The 23,823-nt window shown below is 41.4% G+C and overlaps 1 protein-coding gene across 1 annotated transcript in view; it reads left to right on the top strand.

Annotated features, from left to right (window-relative positions):
• Window positions 1–23,567, top strand: part of Gli3 (GLI family zinc finger 3) — a 272,709-nt gene extending 249,142 nt beyond the window's left edge. The window contains exons 11-15 of the mRNA XM_026410532.2: window positions 7,413–7,562; window positions 8,708–8,872; window positions 14,703–14,993; window positions 19,506–19,833; window positions 21,209–23,567. Of these exons, the coding sequence (XP_026266317.2) occupies window positions 7,413–7,562; window positions 8,708–8,872; window positions 14,703–14,993; window positions 19,506–19,833; window positions 21,209–23,526 (3,252 nt within the window). The 3' untranslated portion in view covers window positions 23,527–23,567. The remainder of the gene's footprint in view (window positions 1–7,412; window positions 7,563–8,707; window positions 8,873–14,702; window positions 14,994–19,505; window positions 19,834–21,208) is intronic.
• Window positions 23,568–23,823: the final 256 nt, after the last annotated feature.

Genomic DNA, 23,823 nt, shown 5'->3' with positions numbered 1-23,823 from the left:
GATTCATGCTTTTTTTCCTGTTTCTGCCTAGTGAAGCCTTTAGGAATCCAATCACAATGTGTCCCTAATATAATCCATGTCATGACAGTTGTAAAACTTTTTTAAAATTTTGTGTTTATCAAATAATACACAAAACAAGAAGGTATAAGCCTTATTTGAGATGGAAAGTATTAAGGGATTCTTGTGGAGAGTCTTCTTTTAGGTAAAGCATTTCAGTCTTGCCCCCAAATCAGTTTTAATGTGAATTAAATTTTAATAGATTCCAAATCACTTTTCCCTTTTACTCCTTTTCAGAAATATCTCTGGACTTATAAAAGTAATGAGATAGTTCTAGGATTTAAATTCAGGAAACAAATTGAAAATTGAGTTTTCTTAAAATTGTTTATTTCTCTATATCTCATGCCAACATCAAAGGTTTTTGTAGCATACCACTTCACCAAATCCCCAGAAGTTTCCAGTGATTGCATTCTGTTCAACATACTCACTCCCTCAAGCCCTGCCTATGAGCTAACCTGGCAGCAATGTGAAAAGATGAAGAAAGTATGAAACCTTTTCAGCCTGACATTCTGAGAAGGAAATGTTTCCATTTTATTTCCTTCCTTTTAAAAATATAATCATGGCATCAAATGGTGGCATGCTAGTCAGTCAGTATACATGGAAATGTAGCCAAGACAGGGGTCCAAGATAAAACTGAGGGTGGGGCAAGTATGTGCACCCAGCCTGCAGCCAGTGGTTGGCAAACCAACCAATTGCACCCCCAGATACTCATATGTGAAATACACCACTCTCCAGGCCCTTACTTTCTTTTCTATTAAAGCCATAATACCGTGTGTGTGTGTGTGTGTGTGTGTGTTGTGAGTGTGTGTGTGTGACACATGAGTGTTTATATGTGAATTCACATATATTTGACCACCGTCCTAAGGACCTTTTTTTTTAAAAAAAATATTATTTATATGTATGTTTTGCAGCAAAAACTTGGCTACACACTTTGTAAAAACCTTTTTTTAAAAATATTTTTAGTTGTAGATGGACACGATATCTTTATTTTATTTATTGTTATGTGGTGCTGAGGCTTGAACCCAGTGCCTCACGTGTGTTAGGCAAGTGCTGTACCACTGAGCTACAACCCCAGCCCTGGAAAAACCTCTTAAGTCAGTTGAAAAAGTGCTGTGTTATTTAGGAAACAGTAGATGCTGATGGAAAAGACTCTGGGGTAATATACATGCACAGGGGAGTCAAAGGAAAAATGGTGAGGGTGAAGTTCTGCATTTCCTGCTTTCACTGTTTCCAGGTGTGCTTAACGGCAATATTATTTTCACGACAAATTTGGAAGGAGTTTGTCTTCTTGATGTGAAGAAGTTGGTGGATGTAAAGAGCAACAGGTTTTGAGCTGGCCAGAGTGGCTCAGGCCTGTTAATCCCAGTGGGCTTGGGAGGCTGAATCAGGAGCATCGAGAGTTCAAAGCCAGCTTCTGCAACTTCCTTAAACAACCCAGTGAGACTTTGTCTCTAAATAGAATACAAAATGGGGGAGGGAGGTTGGGATGTGGCTCAGTGGTTAAGAGCCTCTGGATTCAATCTCCAGTACCTATCCCTCACACACACACACACAAAAAAAAGAGTAACAGGTTTTGGAGGCAGTGGTATTTGTCTATTGGCTAGTGAATCAGAGGCAGAACTTGAATGGAGATTGATCAGGTCTCTTGGGAACACCTCAAGCCAGGCTCCATCCTCTCCTCTTAGGAAGTCACTTAGAATGGAGGCTACTTACACATCTAGAGAGCTGTGCTTTCTGAGTGGGAATCTGAGAGTCTGGCCAAGGGAGAAGGAGGCAGAAAGAAAGCAGAAGTGCCCTTCCAAGCTCTGTGAACTGCTTGAATAGCTGCTTTATTTAGAGTGCTGTGAGCATTGAGCATCGATGGACCACATGCATGCGTTTCATCTGAAGGGTTAGGAAAACTGCCTGCGCTGAGCTCATAGTGAAATAACGAAGCAAGAAGAAAGGACCCTGATTAGCTCAGTGAAGTCCATTGTGGGCTTCCATTCTACAGCTAGTGAAAGAAAAGCTCCACTTTCCCCTTCCTTCAGGTCTTTCTTCCCACACCTCTGGAAGCCTCCTTGGTTGACAATCAGGACTGGGCATATCCCAAAGAGAGTCCCTTGAAATAAAGAGGTGCCTTCCGCCTCCTCGACTGCCAAACCAGCTAGTGATTTCTCCTGCCTTTCTCTGGGCTCCCAGAGCCCTGGTCCAGTAGAAGAGACTGCAATACCGAGTCTTGGCTCATGTTGCTACAGACATGATCACAATTGGGAAATATCAACTGTGTTGGTTTGCTGTGGGCTCCTGAGGTGTTTGATTTGCTTCATCAGCCATCAGTTTCCAGAAGCAAATATTTATGATCATAAATGGAAACCCAATCAAGAAGCTCTGTGGTTGGATTCAGCCTTTGAGGGGGAAATTGCTGGTCCCAGTATCCCTGCCCTGTTTATTCAGACAGGGAAAGTTCAGAGTGGCCACATGAATTGGCATACAACATTGTAATTTACACCATCTATCTCTTTCTGGCTTTTGGGCCTCTGGCAAATTGCGTGTCTTTGTGTTGGATTAGTTTGGAATTTAATCATGCATTATTTTCCCTCCAATTAAATTATTTATATATTTGATTAACGTTTTTCACTGTTAGGAAGTCAAAGTTTTTCAGTGAAACCACAAATAAACTCTTGCCCATTGAATTTCAGGCCCACTTCACATGGGCTTCATCTGTCTGCTGATTGTTAAGAATTCATTGCATATTACTCTTCTTTTAGCTTCCTTAGAGTTTGGTGAGAAAAAAAATATGTGTGTATTTTCAACCCAATCCTAGGGAAATGCTACAGACCTGAAACGTGTCTGGCCTAACTCCCTCCTTTCATTGAACTCCCCCTTTTGGCCCCGGATCCTGTTTTTTTTTTTTTTTCCTTTCTAGTTTCTTTTCTTCTCTCTGGCACTAAAGCATACATCCTCCTGATTTTACTTTCACAGGCTTGAGAGCAAACCTGATAAATGTTAGAGTAAGAAAGAAACTTTGAAATCATCTAGTGTGGGGGCAAGTAACCTAATAGCTCACAGGCTATATTCAGTCCACTGTTTGTTTTTAATATAAACAGTGGTGAGCTAAGAATAAGTTTTTACGGTTTTAAATAATTTTTTAAAACTTTAAGGGACTATTTCATAACATGCAAACTTTCCATATTCATAAATGAACGGCTACATTTTATTCATTCATATATTGATTAGAGCTGTTCAACTTTGGACTACAGTGAATAAAACTTTTCTGTCTGGCTTCATACAGAAAAAACTTTACCCACACCTGATCTAGTTCATCAATATAATTTTATAAATGAGAAAATTAAGCCCCAAGGAGGCAAATCTGCCTATCCAAAGTACACAGCACATCAGAAATTGGTCAGAGATGCATCTGTGGGAACCATACAGTATCTGCCCAAATGAATCCTCCCTGAGCTTTTGCTGCAGAGGCCAATGCAGTTTTCTTAAAGGAAAGTAAATATTTAGTAAATATCACATGAATATGTGAAGTCTATGATTTCTTAGAATTTTAATTTTCACTTAAAATCTATCTTTCAAAAATATTTTAAGCTTAAAACACATTTGAATTACCTAAATAGAAAGACACCTCCTTATTTCTTTATAGTAATTGATTATGACCTCTACTTAGCATTTGAGCTTTAAGAAAAATGAGATCAACTTGGTCTCTACACTCCTAGATTGTAGACTTTTCTTTCCAGGAAAAAAAAAAAAAAAAAAAAAAAAAAAAAACCCTGTGGTCTCAGTGTATGTGTGAATTCAAGGGTCACTTCAGACTACTACAAAAACAGGTTAATTTGGACACCACAGTCTAAGAAGACAGAAAGGGAAAATTCCAAAGAGGCTAACCTTGCTGAAAGTGAAGTTGCTTCAACTGTCCCATGTATGTTCCTCCCTTTTCCTCCTTATGTGGGGACAACACTGAGGGGTTCCTGCTGGCTGGTCAGCATAGAATATCACTCCAATCACATTTCCATACATGGTCCCAGAGGCAAAGAAAGATGAAGTTTGGTGAAATCTAAATATGAAATTAATTTGATTTTTCTGGCAATTGCCCTCCATTATTGACAGTTCTCCCTTCCTGCTTATCAGCAGACATTTCAGCTCCACTCTAGGTAGATTCCACATGTTCCAGTCTGTCCACTTTAGGCCTCTATTCCCATCCCGAACCTTCACCTTCCTATCACCAGTGAAGGACACTTTGCAAGGGAGCTGGCAGGTTGTTTGCTCTCCCTCTTCCACCTCACCTAAAGGAGCCACAGTCCAGAAAAGCCCCCTCCCTGTCCTTCTAGAGTGCAATTCCTCCAGTATGTTAGCCAGGACAGGAGGGGAAGCCAAAGACTTTTTTTACTTGTTGCTATTGGTGCCTCCCACGATGGGTCATCTAATGGCCCTGAGAAGCATCAGTTATCCTGACGCTGTCCTCCTTGGGGACAGGCATGCAAGAGCTGACTTTCTCATAGGAGAAATGTGAATCCTGTCCAGAAGTACCCCCCACAGCCTCACAGCTGGGGTCTGACTTAGCATACTGCATTTTGAGCCCTGGCAAACCAACCCACACGTGACCACCCCAGCAGAGTCTATTTGATCTGTGTGGCGAAAGCTTGTGCCTTCTCACCATGCCCAGCAGAGGCAGTACCCAAGGCCTGCAGGGTCTGCCTGGCCAATTCTCTCCTGCCTTGTGTGGTGGGCCTCACCCTGATCCTCAATAAGGCACTGAGCTCTGCCTTCTGCGGGTGCATCCATGTCATCTGTCTACAATAGTGTCTGCCACCTTTTTTTTTTTTCTACTTCCACCCTAATCTGCACACCTGGCAGGTCTCCTTTCATCTTTCAGGTCCTGCTTTCGATGCAGCTTCATTTGAGAAGCCAAGCCTGATGCCTAATGCTCCACTCTGATTTAGGACTGGCTGTTATGTGTTTATATAAAACCCATTATTTCCCTTCACAACACTTATCACGACTTTAATTGTATAGGAATTTAAGTCATTATCTATTTTCCTTCAGGAGACTGTAATTTCCTTGAGGCAGGATTCATGTGTGTCTTACTCCCCAGCTCACGGCCCGGTGTGAGTACAGCCAACACAACCCCATGAATGCGTGAGAGGAAATAAATGTTGCAATATCAGTGCATTCCTTTGGTTCCACCCAGCAAGAGGGGATTCATGTTTGAATATCTTTTAAATCTTTCTGAATTCTTGAGAGCATATTATTTTAAAGTAATGAAATACCACTTGTTGAATTCATAGTGTCCAAGTGCCAGGTGAAATGAAGTTTCATTCAGATAAACAAAAGTGTACAGTATAATTTCTTTTGCCCAGTGAACATTCACTTTGCTGTATGGGTCAAATCAGTTCAACAATTATTGAGTACCTGCCAGGTACCAGCACACTACCAAGACACTGTGGCTGAGAATATGAAACTAAAAAGCCATGATTCCTGACTTCAAGGAGTTGGCTCAGTACAGTTTGAAATTCCATTTCCCAATTTTAACTTTTATTCCCTTTCTCTCTCCCTCCCTCCTTTCATTCTTCCCGTCCTTCCTTCTTTTTCTTAACCCAAGCACCCAACTTATTTATCCCTAATAACTTGGAAAACTGAACCAAGTACAATTTTTATGAAGTGGTTTTGTGTGGTCATTTATTTTTCTCTCAGGAAGGGAGAATTCATACAGCTCCTCCTATTATGTGGGCTTGGTTTCAAGGGCTGGGTTTCAACACACGCTTTGGATAAGTCTGGGTAATGTATATGGGCCACAAAGATGTACTTGAAACATGAATGTAATGATTGCACATCGTCCCCTGTTTAGCAGGTCTGTTCTCCTTATTAACTTATGTACACAATCACAACTTTTAAGAAGCACTTATTCCTGGGACAGCTGGCTTCTGGTAGGAAACCCACATCCATTGGCCACAGGGCTGCTATACCACATGGCATTTGAGTATTGGTTAGCATCTTTGTCATTTTCAGTTTCCAGGAGATGATGGTTGTCTGCTGGTGTGCTCTGATATGCTTCTGTTTTCTGTTTATCAGAGCCTTTCAAGGAAAGGAAAAAAATTAAAAAAAAAAAATTGTGCCCTCAACCAGTTTTTATCTCCAGAAACAGCACAAAAAAACTTTGTTGTTGTTTTTTTAAGTGAAACTTTTTTTTTCCTGAAGCAGAAGGCCACCTAGTGGGGTAACTGGGGAAGGCCAACTTTGATGGTTGCATTTTACCTTTATCACTGAGGAGCTGGAGACTTTGCAGCACATAATTAAATGTTGTGAAACTCTCATGCAGTGCACAGACCTGAAGGGAGCTGTCAATCATTCGATGAATTTTTAAGTGATATATTTCTATGTATGTTTGGGAAAATGCTTAAATTTGCTTTAAACTAAGGCAAATGCAGGATGACAAGAGAATAAAAACAGGCTACAACTCTCCTCAATAGTCTTAAACTGGACTTTTAAATAGTGCACTCAGCCTACTTAAATGAATGTTAATTGGATCCAAATGAAGAACATCTGATCCTCCTGGGGCTTCCAGAGGTTTCTTCTGTCTCCTGTTTAGAGGGTACTTGATATGTTCATCCAAGGAATCAGATAAAAAATGATTTGAAAGCTTTGAATTGATGACGAATTTAGGGGAATCCATCTTCATCTTAAAGACCACATTAATTGAATTCTAAAGCTGGAAACCACCTGAGAAACTAGGGAGTCCATTCCTTTATATTGTATGTGAAGAAAAAAAAAAAGACCCAGAAGACCAAATCATTTGTTCACTGTTAATTACTCCTTTTCTTCAGAACCTATTTTTTCTCTCTGTGATTCAGGGAGAATCACAATGTTCAGTTTGAAAAGTGCTTTCCTTGTACCTCTTTATGAAATTGTGCATGCGTGTGAGTGTAACAGGTACACGTGTACCCCCTCCCAAAGCATATGATAACTGGAGAGTATGTGAGCAGTCAGTTAGCCTTGACCCTCCCTTGAGATGAAAAATGATAGAGGCCCAGAGAGGACAAGAATGGCTCACTCCATTTCACAAGTAATCATCCCCCAAACTCAGCTTTGAACTCTGCTCTTTAGATGCTTGGTATGGTACTTTTCCTGAGATGCCAGGCTTCCTCTCGTTTCGTGTCATGGCTGCTATCTGGGGAGCATACATATGCAATTAGCAAGAGAAAATTTACTTGAGAAGTATACTAACTAGAATTCTTAAAAACATAGAACTTGGTTAAGTTCTTCATATCTCCTTTAGGACTTCAGATTGAGCATATTTTGCACTTTCTTCTGTTGCTTTCAGAAATGAGTAATGCATTTCCGTTTTATTTCTTTTTCTCCAACCCCAGCATATCAATAATGATCATATTCATGGAGAGAAAAAGGAGTTTGTGTGCCGGTGGCTTGACTGCTCAAGGGAACAGAAACCCTTCAAAGCCCAGTACATGTTGGTAGTGCATATGAGGAGACACACGGGCGAGAAGCCTCACAAATGCACTGTGAGTACACGAGTGGGTAGCAGGCAGGCAACCTGGGTGTCCCCTCCCATGGGTGGTTGTGTGGCCATGACTTCAGCTTGAGGGAAGCAAGGTTGGTAAGAAGAGAGAAGGTGCATCATCTATTGACGAATATCTGGGTTTTTGAGCTGCCTCATTAGACAGGATAGCAGGCAGAAGGCTGGTACTGGGAATGAGCTCTTGGCCATAGTACCGGCCCCAGCCCAATAACTCATCACAGCAGAGGCTCAAAAAGCAAAGGGAGGCGCCAGCTTCCAACTTAAAAAGTTTAAGTTGACTTTTTAAAAAGAATCGCTGCATAGGTTGAACATCCAAAATAAAAAAGAAAGGAAAAAAATCCAAAAATGCTCCAAAATTTGTAAAAATTTAGCCCCAATATCATGCTAGAAGTGGAAAATCTCACACCTGACCTCATGTGACTGGTTGTAGTCAAAACACAGGTACACTAAAAATACTATACAAAATTATCATCAGGTAGTGTATATAAGGTGTATATATAAAGAATAAATGGATATTCCCAAATCTGAAAAAAAATCCAAGACATTCTGATCCCAAGTATTTTGGGTAAGGGATACTCAGCCTTCACCTGATTTTAAAGTTTCTCCTGGTTAGTCTCCAGTGACACAGTGTGGACTTCAGGAGTGGGCCAGGGCTTCCATGAAGTTGAACATTCTCTCAGTGATGTACCCGGAAGGCACACTGGGCCCTACTCAGCCTTGGTACTTTACATCTTAAAGGCCCTTTACAAACATGATCAAATTCCAGGTCTTTGTATGGACACAAAGCCATATTAATGAACTTTGTGCTGAATCTGAAATCAGTGGGAATTTGAGGAGATCAATGAGCAGATAATGAAATCCATTGTCCACATTGAGCGGTCTATAAAAAAAAAAAAAAAAAAAAAAAAAACTTCAAGACTTTTATTGGCACTGAAAATGCTTTATCTTGAACTGCCCCAAGCCACATCTGAATCCCAATAAATACAGAGTTTAGTAGAGTTTTTGTTCCGTGGTTTTGAAAAGCTGCTGACCCTTGAAACGTCAGGTTTTCATCCACTTTGAGGGAGGGTTAGGCATAAGCTGCCGGTGCATTGTGTGGAGTAATCCAGATTTACCTGTTGTCCCCAGTTTGAAGGTTGCACAAAGGCCTACTCGAGACTAGAAAACTTGAAAACGCACTTGAGATCTCACACTGGAGAGAAACCATACGTCTGTGAGCATGAAGGCTGCAACAAGGCCTTCTCAAATGCCTCTGATCGCGCCAAGCACCAAAACAGAACACATTCCAATGAGGTAAGCATCCATGGGCCCTAAGCTCATGGGCAGAAACAAAGAACCCTCATGAGGGTATCCTTAGAAAGGCAGGCGTATTTTCCTATTTTTCTTTTGACTGCTCCCAGCGTAAGCTGGCTCCAAGAGGACAGGTGGAGGCTTGGGCTTGAAAGTGGGGCAGAAAACTGGACCTCAATTGGGGCATGATACAGAGGAAGCAGGAACTATTAAATTGCACAATTCCATGGCATTTAGTATACTCATGAACTTAGTTTCATGTTGTTCAGAACTGCCACCTACTGGTCAGACAGTACAAGCATTTAACTTGGATTTCCAGCCACTGGCTCTGCTCAGAGTAATAAGTCTATGGAGTTCAAAGGGTGACTCTGTAAGCACCAAAGATAGATTTAGAAGGAGCACATTGACAAGTGATAGCTTACTGCTGAAATAGCCAGTTTTATTTGCTTTCTCTAAGTGGTATCTTAAAATATGTTATTTAAAAAAAAAAAAAAAAGACAAAGCAACCAGCCATAGCTCAAATACAGTTTCCAGACGTTCTGAATTCCAAAGGATCTTGGAAGATATTCTCAGAAACCCAGTTAGTTATTTAAGATAATTTATTGAATGAAGCTTCATGGTAATAGGTAGTTCCTGGGGTGATGCTCTTGTCTTTAGATAGTCATCCTCTCAGGTTGCAGAGAAGCAAGTTGGTATCAGTGAATTTTATTTTGCTTATATTTTGAGGCATATCTACCCACAAATCTGTAACTTCTTGGAGTTCTAAGTCAAATGCTAGCTCCTCTCTTGAATGAATCAAGAGACTAATACCAAGGTTCCTCCCATTTTTGGTAGAAATGGGAGAGCCATGTAGAAACACAACACATATCTCAGTCTATAAAACTTGTCATCACTTTGCTTGAAATGTGTTAAAGAAGGAGGATTTTGTACACATAAGATCTTGTAGTGACTGTCATGACCTCAACAGATGCAGATAGAGAGAGAGAGAGAGAACATCTTGTCAAAATATAGTGAGCTATTCCACTTGGGGCTATTTGGCCTTAAGGTCTTCACCAAGTTTTCTTTCAGCTGAACTGATAGAACAAGAACAAAATGGTTTCTAATAGGATTAACCACACATTCCAAAAAGCACACTCACACCATATTCACACTTGCAAGTCCATGTACACCAACTCTTCTTCTTCTTCTTCTTCTTCTTCTTCTTATTATTATTATTATTATTATTATTATTGTTTTAGCTGTAGATGGACACAATACCTTATTTTATTTATTTATTTTTATGTGGTGCTGAGGATTGAATTCCGTGCCTCACATATACTAGTCAAGTGCTTTACCACTGAGCTACAACCCCAGCCCACACCAACTCTTTTTGAAAAGGTTAAACTGGACTAAGGAAATGAGAGACATTTGGAATGTCTTATTGATTTAAAGGAGATGACACATTCTGTTCTTTGCGTCAAAAATGCTTTTACTGTGTGCAATAGCTGCATTATCATCTGTTGCACATTCTTTTTTGGTACAAAATTTTAGGGAGTCTAAAGAATAGGCAAATGCACAGAGACAGGTAGTAGATGAGTATTTGCCAAGTAGCTGGTGGAGGGGAGTAGGGGCGACTGCTAATGGGTACAAGGTTTCATTTTGGGGTGATGAAAATGTTCTGGAATTAAGCAGTGGTGGTGATTGCATAACACCAAGAGTGTACTAAATGCCATGGAATTGTGCAATTTAAAAGGATTATTTTGCTACATAAATTGTATTTTGATTTCAAGTTTTTAGGGGATTCAACTAATTAATGTATTTAACTGTATTTCATATATTTGACTACAAGAGAATGTTCATTCCTATAGAATTTAATTAATTAGTTAATTAATTTTGGGTACTAGGAATTGAACCCAAGGACATTCTAGCACTGAGCAGCATCCCCAGCCTTTTTTATTTTTTTATTTTGAGACAGGCCTCACTAAATTTCTGAGACTGGTCCTGAATTTGCCACTCTCCTGCTTCAGTGTCTAATATTGCTGGGATCACTGACATGTGTGGCTGCGCCCAGCTACAGTTTATAGATTTTGGACCAACTTTCTCTCACATTGTGAAGAAATTCAGGCAGTGGATATGTTAGGATTAGCAGTGCACATATATGTTTCCTAAGGGTTTTTTTTTTTAATCTTTTCATTGACTTAAAATATGTGACTACATCTGTTTGCTTTAGTCAAGTGTGTTGTAATTGAGCTTATCTTCTGTGAGGTCAAAAGTTCAGTGTTATAAGAATTGAATACCTTATTATACTAAAAAAATACCTTTTTTATCAAGTTTGAGCCGTTAAACATTTTTTAACCTTAATTATAAATACATAATTCAAATTTTATTCATAAACATGTAAATCATTTTTTTTCTCCATTCTCTATGCAAATCTTTGGCCTTGTGCATGAAATGATAGATCATCTAAGAGATACCCAAAATAAGTTTGTTCAGGAAATCCAGATTTGGTAATAAGATAATACTAGGTAAATCAAGATAATCAGTTTCATCTAATTTAATTGCTCTCTTACTTATAACTTCATTTATTCACTCAACAAATATTGACAGCTAGTTTTGTGCTGAGCCCTTTGCTATCCTAGGTCTGGCAAAGAATTTAATAAATTAGAAATAGATTAGGAAGGGTTTGGGTTAATCACATGACCTTTGTGGCTGCCACAAAATTTATGAACCCTGTTGTAGTATTATCCTATTAGATACTAGTTAAATTATCTAGCATTTTTCTCATTCTAAGCCATTCAGGTACTTCTCTGTCTATTAGGCTGTCCTGCCCTTCAGGGACCCTGGACTGTAGCAGTGGCAGTTCTGACCCCATAGTTCACATTCCTCCCAAAGTTACCTCTGAAGAACTTTCCTCGCTCTGATTCCATTGGATGTCCCTCTCCCAAAAGCTCCAATGGTACTTTCTTTCCTGCAGGAAAAGTTTAGACTCCCTAAACTTGTGTCAGTACCCATTCTCACTCCTCTCGAGCCTGCCCTTCCGGTCCTGACCTCTCACTATTTTGACTATGAATGGAACCTTTCAGAAGCCTGTGCTGTCCAGTACATGCCAACATGTGTGATGTGGTCCTGCTGCTGGAACTCTGCTCAGGACACTCTTTTTGGTATCCTCCCGTCCTCCTTTTAATCTCTGGGAATTTTATTCTCCTTTCAGAACCCAACAAAACTACTTTCTCCTAATAAAAGGTCCATCTGTTGAGGGCTTACCCTGTGTCATGCATTGTGGTAAGAACTTGAGGGTCATGGTCTCATTTGGCAACTAACATAAACTCACAACCTGAGCTTTAGACCCAGAGACAGAAACTTAGTAACTGACCCCTTCCAGGATCATCCCAACTGAAAAGAGATTCCTCCTTTGTCTGCATCCTTAGTATTCACACTTTACATTGTGGATAATTACATGGTATCTTATTTTTCATACCAGAAAAAGAGATTTTTATATATCAAGTGCAAGGATTACATTAAGGATTTTATATTCCCCAAGGTTAAATTCTGCAATATACAATATTGGGATCACAGAACATTGCATGGAATAGGAGTCATTGAATGTTTAATGAAAAAAATTTATTTGGGTCAATTCTACAAAGTAGGTAGAAAATGTATCAGCTGATTTCACCCACTGCCTATGAGTACAGTGAGTTAAAATGGTAACTATCATGTCAAAAGTCGAATACTGAGCACATGAATGATGCTACTCAGTCTGACAACATATTTTTAGCCTATATATGAATATATAATTGCAATTACTGATCACAACAAAATTTGGAGGCCAAACTATATAATTGGGCTAATATGCTTCTCTGTAAGACTTTCATGTCCTAAGCTTGTATTGTTATGGTTTTTGTGTAGATGGATAATGTGTATGTTCACATGCACAGGCACATAGTTGCAGGTGTACTAGTGTGTGCTGTTATTTTTGGCAATACAGGTTCTGAACATTCTTGTTCTCATTAGACATCAACTATATCCACATTTCTAAATCAATCCATTTTATTCATATGCATATATTTATAGAAATGTAGTAGCACCGCCTTGTACTCCATCTTCCCTTTGCACACAAATGCCCCATGCACCCATTCTGCCTGCTCATGGAACAATTTGTCATGGCAGTGCCAGGAACAAGCATAGAGCCTATGTCAGAACACTGGAAGGTAATGGCACCAATCAACAGAGCCATTCTTCTACCCTAATGCATAGAATTTGATGCGCTCATTTCATTATATATATGTGTATGTGCTGCAATTCACACAAGATCCTGAGTAGACGTAATTCAAGTTAATGGGAATCAATTCTACCCAGAGGAATCTCATATTTGAAGGTGAAGTCTCTCAGGATAATTTTCGGAATCTTTGCTGCACTGCATTAGGGCATTTCAGCATTTTTAGTTCACACTCAGTCTGTTCTTGGGCTTTTAGTGAAAAAGCATCTTTTAGACATACATTCTACAAGACAGGGCATCTTTTTAAATGTAATAGATAAATTATATTAATCATGGTTTTTATAACGATTGCTTACCTAATGGCTCATCCTCTGGTATACATGGATATAAATGTATACAGTCGTCTCTAGGTATCTGCAGATTAATTCCTGGTCTCTCCCAGATACCAAATCCAAGAATGCAAAAGTTTCTTATATAAAATGACATAGTATTTCCATACAACTTATGTATATCTTCCCATATATTTCAAATCATCTTTAGGTTACTTATGATGTCTGATACTGTGGAAATAGTTATTATACTACATTATTTAGCAGATAAAGACAAGAAGAAAGTTTGTGCACACCAAGTTTTTTTTTTTTTTTTTAATATTCCCAATCTGTGATTGGTTGAATCTGCTAATGCAGAACCTTTGGATATAAAGGACCAACTTTGTTTACACAATCATCCATGAATAGATTATTTTGGAGCCAATTGGACAAAAATCACAATTTGGGTGTTGATCATGAGCAGAGGCCAGCAGTTTGAATAAATATCTAGCTATTAGCATCCATATAATTTTTATAACTATATCTAGAGACTTGACCACTGACTCACATAGAAAATGAAATGAGCATGAAATAATTTATAGACTTGAGCACTCAGGAAAGAAGCACAGACCAGGAATCCTGGTTCCCAGCACACTATTGAGCTGCCTTGGGCAAGGCTTGACCGTTTTGAAGACCAGAGAGGTTCTGGACCTCTTGAGCCCTGAATGTCCCCACGCAGTTGCCGTCCTACCCAGAGGAACACATTTTAGCGACATCTAACATTGGAGAGGCTAAAAGCAATCTTTTATTATTATTATTATTATACCTATACGTAAATAGTCCATTTCCAAAGCACATAATGGTATTAACTACCCCCCCCAAAAAAAAGGATTTACATAAAGAAATTTCTTGACACAACTTCTTCTGAAAAGTGTGCAGCATTCTCCTGATTAGATGATGAGAATCCCTTAAGCCTCCTTCCATCATCATCATCATCACCAGATGTCTCCTGAGTGCCTGTCATGGTACCATGGTACTTCTTCCCACTCACAGCATAAATGCTTCCAAGAACAGGAAGGCAATTTACACATTCTTAGCTCTCCCCGCGCTCTCTTGAAAATAATAATCTATTTAGCCAGATTCTGTGGACACTGGACCATGTCCAAACGGCCTTATTAAACCACTAGTTCCTACAGGTATTTGAGTACCACTGAGCTTTGTAAAAGTGTTTTGAAAGAATTAAAATTGTAATGAGCAACCACAGAGGACTGTGGGGCTGGAGCTTAATCACTTTTATAACAACCTATTGTGTTTCTGTTGGATTTGGCAGAAACCTTATGTGTGCAAAATCCCAGGCTGCACTAAACGTTACACAGACCCAAGCTCCCTTCGGAAACACGTGAAGACTGTGCATGGCCCTGAGGCTCATGTCACCAAGAAGCAGCGTGGGGACATGCATCCTCGGCCCCCGCCTCCGAGAGATTCTGGCAGTCATTCACAGTCCAGGTCACCTGGCCGGCCGACTCAGGGAGCCCTTGGGGAGCAGAAGGACCTCAGCAACACTACCTCAAAGCGGGAGGAGTGCCTCCAGGTGAAGACGGTCAAGGCCGAGAAACCCATGGTATGTCATTCACTCTCCTGATTTTCCCAGAGTTGGCCGAGGGTCATTTGAAAGAGCCCAGCAGGGCATTCAGAGAGACAAGACCATTCCCATCCTCACTGCATCGGGTCACTCTGATTTGAGGAGGTCATGAGCCCAGTAACCTGGACTGCTTACTTGAAGTTTATCTGCTTAGAATAACTCTACTCAGAAAAGAGCTTCCAAGTTTCCTAACTGATTTTTGAAATTGATCCAGAGACATACCATACCACTCATGGCAGGCAGAGACACGACTGTGTATCTTGTCAATGTGCCTCGAAGGTACAAAATCATTTATTGAGCCTTTCTGTAAACATGTCTTCTTTGTCCTGGTGACTCAAAGGTAAATAAGCTACAGTCCGTAACCTTTAGGGGTATGCAGTCCAGTGGGAGAGACAGATTGAAAAACAAATACCACTCAGGGTGATGGGAGCTTGAACATGGGTCTTTGTAAGGAGCCTTCAGGAGAGAGGTGCACTCTGAGGTCAGAGGCCATGAGGACATGGAATTTAGCACTCCCAGTTGGCAAGAGTGAGGCTTGAGGAAGGAAGGGCAGGCAGAAATGCACCAGTCTCTGGGCCTCACAGGGATGCACAGGAGCAAAGTGGGCAGGAGAGGAAGTGTAGGTTTTGCTAGCAATGGGGAATGCAAAGGGTTGATGTTTACAAACATCTACTCTAGAATCAGAGTAGAGATTGGATACACTGGGACCATTTCTCTTGTGCCTGAGTCTATGAGATTGAGAATGAAGAAGGGTTTTGAAAAATTCTTGTGATCAAGCATTATTTCAGTCTAGTAATTATTAGAATATATGAGCAATACTATTCTTTCAGTTGCTTTCAGACTTCACTTGGTGATTTTATGTCATGTATGTATTTTTATAAAGCACCTAAAATTTCAGAAGGATAAAAAGAAAAATTAAAAGAATACATATGAAAGAAGATTCAGTGCATTTATATTGGTCATGCATACAATGGATTTAATTACACATATATATTGGGATAAGTTTGCCACTCTGACCTGTGGAAGAAATGTACCAGATAGAAATAATATGCCTAGCTTTCTGGGGACAAGGAAATGGTTGGATGGGCAAATTTTACTAAATTTAAGGAATAATTTTTTTTAAAATGTGAGAAGTCCAGCAATTGAAAGAATTCTATGAATTCACCGGTGAGTTCACTATTCAGAAGTACACGTCGGCTGGAAATAATTGCACATACCATCCCAGCATTGGTAAGGAAACTACGTTTTAATGATTAACCAGGTTTGTCTTTAAATTCTAGAGTCTTAAAAAGTGACATTAAGGTTAGCCAAAAATAACACAAATAGGATATTCAGCTTTATCATCATTTCTCATGGTATTTTGCATTTATAAAATATCTTAATAAAATGTGTATATATACGAATGATCATGATATTTTTTAATTTAATTGATTCATACAAAAGTGCTTTATATACTTTTTTGGAGGTGAGCATGTATCTATTTCATAAAATAAAGTCTACCTATATAATAACTGTGCAAAATATTCAGCAGTTTATTCTCAAATGTTTAAGGAAAATGATTTTGTGGTCTCCTAGATTATGTCATCAAACACTATGATTTATGTTCTTAGACCATTCTAAGAACCCAGAGTATCTTATTTCTTCAATGTGCATCCCAGGCTCAAGAAAGTCTTGTTTTGCTAGAGAATTTCAACAAAGCTAGCAGGTGTCCAGGGATCTTTTGTGATTAATCATGTGAATTTCAATTAATGTAAGTCATATATTAAAATGCATTCTGGAAAAAAGGTTTATGCAAGAATATGGGAAATAAATTACATTGTCAAAAGCTAAAAAAAAAGAAAAAGAAAAAAGAAAGTTTGCCCTCTTTTCCCCAAACACCCATTATATAAAAAGAAAATTGGTAGAAATAAATATTTGTCATGATTTGGTTCAGTGACATTCGAGATGCCCCAATGGGTGAAATATTTTATAAACTAAGTCATAGAAACATAAGATCATGAGATGTTTTACAGGGAAGAAACTGAAGCTCCCTGAGGTTAATAATGTAATCACATTCCTACAGTAGACTATTTTATGTATGCATGTATACACACATTTAAATGTATGCAGATATTTTCATAAACATTTACTAATGGAGATGAAATTTACATTCCTAATGCTTTCTTTAAAAAAAACATGTCTTTAATTTTATCATCATGCTATAAATTAAATTCTTTCTTCTTTTTTTCTTATTAATGCAACCTCTCTTCTGTCTAATGCTCCTAAATGTCTTGTTCTCACTTCCTAAGGACAGTGGGTAATAAGGTGAGGGAATTTTGGCTTGTCTGTTCTTTTAGTTTCGTTTTCATTTGAACATTCAACTTTTTCATTTCATTTTTCTTGAGTTTTTGTGGCTTGGTGATATCTTTGGTAGTGAGCATTACTCAGCTATGTTTCAAATAGAGAAGCAATGTGTTTTGAAGGCTCAGCATGTGGAAAATGTGGAGTTTTGATTGTTAAATTCATTGTTCCGTTTGTCTAGGTTTTCATAAGAAATCATACTGGAGTGGACCAAGCAGATGTTAGATCCTACTAAATTACTGTACTGACTAGTATATATTCCATCTTGGACCTTCGAAGAAGGTCTAGATACATCTTGTGTTAGCAATTTAACCTCTATTCAAATGTCAGAGCTCACGTAAGCAGTTTTCTGATTGTAAGTGCTTATGCACCTTCTCGCACACTCTATGGAAGTGTGTATTGGCATGTGTGTGCATGAATACTCATATACACAGGTTCACATACACACACATTCTGATTTGATAGCCCAAGAGTGAAAGACATCCAAAGCTCTGGAAACTCCAAGTACATTAGGAAGGAGCAAGTGGTCTGGCAACCCAAGACTTTGCTAAGGCAAAAAATTATGTAAGGCTTTACATACCCACGATCAGACTTGCATCTTTCTTCAATCTGCTTGGTTGCCCAGGACAGAGTTAGTGTATCATATGGCACTCACTTAGAAAGTGTTCATTTGCTTGGATATATGTACTGTGATAGCAGGGGGGAATAAAAGTTAAGGGCTCTACTGAGAAAGCCTCTTTCTACAGACCTTCATGCCAACATTGTGTTTTCCATCTTAGATTAACTGAGTAGTCTCCAGGAGGAAGTGGAGTTCTCTTTCCCTGGAAGTTTGCTCTGTTAGCTGTTGTCAGGAGCTCTGGTTTTTATAATAACCCCGGAGAAACTGCTGCAGAAGCATGGAAGTAGCCAGCTTAGACTACCACGTCTGGCTGCTCCATGAACTTTGTGACTTTGGGCAGTCACTGACTTTTCTGAACATCACTTTTCTTATGCTTATGAAAGGATTTGACTGTTTATCAACCAGGACACCACTGGAATTTTAGATAGAACAGTTTGATGTTGTGCCAACTGCCCTGAACATTGCAGGCCCTTTTATGCAGTGCTCCCCAGACACTGGGATAGTCAGGCTTTCCACCCTCTATTTCCAGGAACCCTGGGGTGGGGAGAAGATGATACTTTCCCTGATTGAGAACCACTGGGTTCGATTAAGTTCCCATTATTTGCATAGTTTTTTTCTAGAGTCCACTTGTGTGTGGTGAGGGGAATATTTCCCAGTTCTCCTAGAATGCCCAAATGGCACACCAAGGAGAACTATAAAATCAAACCTACCGATGGAGGTAGTGTAGTAGGCCTCAGTGCCATCGATGAAACCCCAGACTCCTGACAGCTATGGGTTGCTGCCTTTTTTCCCCTGTATATGGCAGAAGCAAAGTGACTGAAGTTTTACCTCTTATAGTTACCTTGATGCACAACCAGCTTCAGGTTCTACAATAGCAAAAAAGAAAAAAAAAAAGTAAAAGTGGGGAGGAAGGATTACAAAGCTTAGGTACCAGCTCGGAGGGGCTTTTCTTAGAAAGTAATGTGTCCTATCAAGCATATATGTTTTAGCTGAGCAAAAAACAAAAACAAAACAACCCCTACAATTAGAACCACCTGAGACAATAGTTACTAAAGTTTTGTAATCTAATTATTATTACCCAGATGTTTTTATACTTCTGTGATCTCTGGGTTTCATATTGATTCCCAACAATAATCCATAATATAAACTGTCCCCATTTTATAGATGAGGAAACTGAGGTTGAGAGTGCCTTTGTCATTTGCCCAAAGCATAAAGTCCTGGCAGTAGGATTGGAAATAAAGAAGCTGTGTTAGCAGAGTTGGCATTCAGGACAGGATTTCATTTCTGATATCATGCTGGTCACACCACATCTAATCTTCTCTGCTGTTCATTGCCTCCTCCTGCACATCAGCCTGGTGATCCATCAGTCATTCTGGCCCCAAAGGCCACCTCCATCCACTGAAACATAGTTTTTCTTCTCATTCAACCAGCTGATAACCTGGAGGTCTTCACCTGCATGAGCTGTCATTATTGGTGTCCTTTCCTTTGTTCTTCCTGGTGACAGTTCTTTCCTTTCCTCTTGACCTCAACAGACATCTCAGCCAAGCCCTGGTGGTCAGTCTTCATGCAGCAGCCAACAGTCCCCCATCAGCAACTATTCCAACAGTGGGCTCGAGCTTCCTCTGACCGATGGAGGTAGTGTAGCAGACCTCAGTGCCATCGATGAAACCCCAGTCATGGACTCGACCATTTCCACTGCAACCACAGCCCTTGCTTTGCAAGCCAGGAGGAACCCTGCAGGGACCAAATGGATGGAGCACGTAAAACTAGAAAGGCTAAAACAAGTGAATGGAATGCTTCCTCGACTGAACCCCATTCTACCCCCCAAAGCCCCTGCGGTCTCTCCTCTCATAGGAAATGGTGAGTCCCACATCGGAGCATGCCTCCCCTCAGGTGTTTTCTCTTCTTTCCAATGTGGCCAGAGCACTGTGAGAGGAACCAGGGTCCTCGCTTTTATATTTGCTGGTTTCACCACCAGTCTCAAGGTTATGCTAATTTACTCTGCTCTATGAATGTTGAACCCATTTGAGTTGCCTTTCTGAAGGATCCATATCTTAAAAGTAGACAATAACAGAATTGTACTAAAACAAAAAGTAAGACTGTGAATAACTCATATTCTAATGGTGAAATCATAATTATTCAACCAGGGTAAGAAAATCCCAGGAGAAGATGCGTTAATGAGGGGCTGGAGTTGTGGCTCAGAGGTAGAATGCTTGCCTAGCATGTGTGAAGCACTAGGTTCGATTCTCAGCACCACATATAAAAAATAAATAAAAGTCCATTGACAACTAAAAAATTTTTTTAAAAAAGATGCATTAATGATTAGCATTCTGGTTTCCAAAATCTAAAACCAAGAGGTTAGCCACTACTTTCATTTATGTTGGCTAAGTTCAAGACAAACATTATTCTCCGTGGTCAGCCCTGATGTTAACTTTTACTTCTGAGATGACACTGTCTGAATGGCATCAGGTGTTTATAGGATGTGAAATAAACAGGAAACCCGGCATGTGGCATGTGATTGTGAAATTCCTGGAATACCTTGGGCCCCTGTACTTGCATGGATCCTGAGTAATTGTGTATGTCGCAAAAGTCTTGTCCTTGCGCACCTGTAGAAAAGCTTAATCAAATTTAGGGGGAAACAAGGGAGAGAATTGAACAACAGCAGATGAGGTCGAGAGGGAAGATGGGAGGGGAGGGAAGGGGGGATAGTAGGGGATAGGAAAGGTAGCAGTATACAACAGTCACTAATATGCCATTATGTAAAAATGTGAGTGTGTAACCGATGTAATTCTGCAATTTGTATTTGGGGTAAAAATGGGAGTTCATAACCCAATTGAGTCAAATGTATGAAAGATGATATATCATGAGCTTTGTAATGTTTTGAACAACCAATAAAAAAAATATTAAAAAAAATTTAGGGAGTAATTGTTAGTGCTTTAAACCAGAGATTTACAAACTACAGCCTGGGGGTTACATACAGCCTGCCACTTATTTTTGTAAAAAAAAAAAAAAAATTACTGGCACCCAGCCACACCTAGTCCTTCACTATTGTCTGTGGCCACTTGAATGCTAAACTGCAGAGTGGAGAGTAATTGTGCTAGAGACCACAATGACCTCAAAAGCAGAAAAAAGTTACTACCAGCCCTTTACAGAAAACGTTGCCTGATACCTTGCTTAAGTTATCCAGAGTCTCACATCCTCTCTCCTTTCCTTCCCTCCACTTTTGTCTCTCCAGGCACACAGTCCAGTAACAACTGCAGTTCGGGCGGGCCCATGACTCTTCTTCCGAACAGAAGTGAGCTCTCCGGGGTGGACCTCACCATGCTGAACATGCTCAACAGGAGGGACAGCAGCACCAGCACCATCAGTTCTGCCTACCTGAGCAGCCGCCGCTCCTCGGGCATCTCGCCCTGCTTCTCCAGCCGCAGGTCCAGCGAGGCATCGCAGGCCGAGGGACGGCCCCAGAACGTGAGCGTGGCGGACTCCTACGACCCCATCTCCACGGACGCCTCACGCAGGTCCAGCGAGGCCAGCCAGGGCGACGGGCTGCCCAGCCTGCTCAGCCTCACTCCTGCCCAGCAGTACCGCCTAAAGGCCAAGTACGCTGCTGCCACGGGAGGGCCACCACCCACGCCCCTGCCGCACATGGAGAGGCTGAGCCTGAAGACCAGGATGGCCCTACTCGGGGACAGTAGGGAGACGGGCGTGACGCTGCCTCCTGTCCACCCTCCGCGGAGATGCAGCGACGGGGGTGCCCACAGCTACGGCCGTCGCCATCTGCTGCCTCATGATGCACTGGGCAATGGCGTGAGGAGAGCCAGCGACCCTGTGCGGACCGTGTCGGAGAACCTGACCCTACCCAGGGTTCAGCGTTTCAGCAGCCTCAACAGCTTCAATCCTCCGGGTTTGCCTCCATCTGTGGAAAAGCGAAACTTAGTGCTTCAGAATTACACCCGGCCTGAAGGCAGCCAGCCCCGTCACTTCCATACGTCCCCCTGTCCTCCCAGCATCACCGAGAACGTTACCCTGGAGTCTCTGACCATGGACGCCGATGCCAACTTGAACGACGAGGACTTCTTACCGGATGACGTGGTGCAGTATTTAAATTCCCAGAACCAAGCAGGGTATGGGCAGCACTTGCAGAGCGCCATCTCAGACGACAGCAAGGTATCCCATGGGCCCAGCGACTTTGACCCACCTGGGCTACCAGACAGCCACATTGGCCAGCAGTACCATTCCCTGGAGCAGCCTTGCACGGAAGGCAGCAAAACCGACTTACCTATTCAGTGGAATGAAGTCAGCTCTGGAAGTGCAGACCTGTCCTCCTCCAAGCTAAAATGTGGCCAGCAGTCCAGGGTGCAGCAAGCCCGAGCTTTTGGGTTATATAACAACATGGTGGTCCACCCTCAGAATCCATGGAGGGGTGAGAACAGCCCTGCAGGGGGATATCAGACCCTGGGGGAGAATGGCAGCTCCTACAGTGGCCCAGAGCACTTGGTGATACACAGTGGCAGGGGCACTGGCATGAATGGAAATACCTTCCATGAACAGTCCTATAAAGCCCAGCAGTATGGGAGCTGTCTCAACAGGCAGCCAGTGGCCCCTAGTGCTCTAGACAGTACCTGCAGTGCTGGGATACAAGGTTCGAAGCTGAAAAGCACCACCATGCAAGGGAATGGGGGTCCGCTGGATTTTGGCCTGTCTGCGGCACCAAATGAGTCAGCTGGCAGCGCAGTGAATGGCATGCAGACCCAAGACCCAATAGGACAAGGGTATCTCCCTCACCAGCTACTCGGCGACAGCATGCAGCATCAGGGGGCAGGCCGCCCCAGTCAGCAGATGCTAGGACAGGTTAGTGCTACCTCACACATCAATGTCTATCAAGGGCCAGAGAGCTGCCTACCTGGGACTCACAGCATCAGCAGCCAACCATCAAGCTTGGTAGTTGTCAGGGGCTACCAGCCGTGTGCCAGCTATGGGGGCAGCAGGCGCCAGGCTATGCCGAGGGGCGGCCTCACTCTGCAGCAAGGACAGCTCAGTGACACAAATCAAGCCTGCAGGGTGAATGGCATCAAGATGGAGATGCAAGGACAGCCCCAGCAGCTCTGTTCTAATATGCAGAATTACTCTGGTCAGTTCTATGACCAAACCATGGGCTTCAGTCAGCAAGACACGAAAGGCGGTTCATTTTCCATTTCAGATGCCAACTGCCTGCTACAGGGAGCCGGCGCCGAAAACTCTGAATTACTTTCCCCAGGTGCTAACCAGGTGACAAGCACAGTTGACAGCCTCGACAGCCATGACCTAGAAGGGGTGCAGATTGATTTTGATGCCATCATAGATGACGGGGACCACTCCAGCCTGATGTCAGGGGCCCTGAGCCCAAGTATCATTCAGAATCTTTCCCATAGTTCCTCCCGCCTCACCACACCAAGAGCGTCCCTCCCATTCCCAGCCCTATCTGTGAGCACCACCAACATGGCTATCGGGGACATGAGTTCTTTGCTGACCTCCCTCGCGGAAGAAAGCAAATTCCTTGCAGTTATGCAATAGGCGTTAGGCAAGAAAGACCGCAAACAGACGTAAAACTTTAGGAGTTGAAAGATTAAATTGACTCCGTTTTTGGCTGGTTTGTTTTTTTTAGTTCTGTATGTATTTTAGCAATCTCATCTCATCAAACTGGGATGTGTTTCAAGTATATTCCTTTTATGGAAAAGGACTCTGAAAAACCCTAAGGTATTCTAGGGAGAAACTGTCTTCCATTTCAGTTTTGAATCAGTATTGTTACACTCAAACCACCCTCTTCTTTTTTTTTTTTAACTGTAAGCCCGCCCCCTTTTTTAGTAAACC

Source organism: Urocitellus parryii, chromosome 3 (assembly GCF_045843805.1).
Source record: "Urocitellus parryii isolate mUroPar1 chromosome 3, mUroPar1.hap1, whole genome shotgun sequence".
NCBI classification, from domain to species: domain Eukaryota; kingdom Metazoa; phylum Chordata; class Mammalia; order Rodentia; family Sciuridae; genus Urocitellus; species Urocitellus parryii.
Note: the sequence above shows the minus strand (reverse complement) of the source record. Positions and strands in the feature narration are given on the sequence as shown.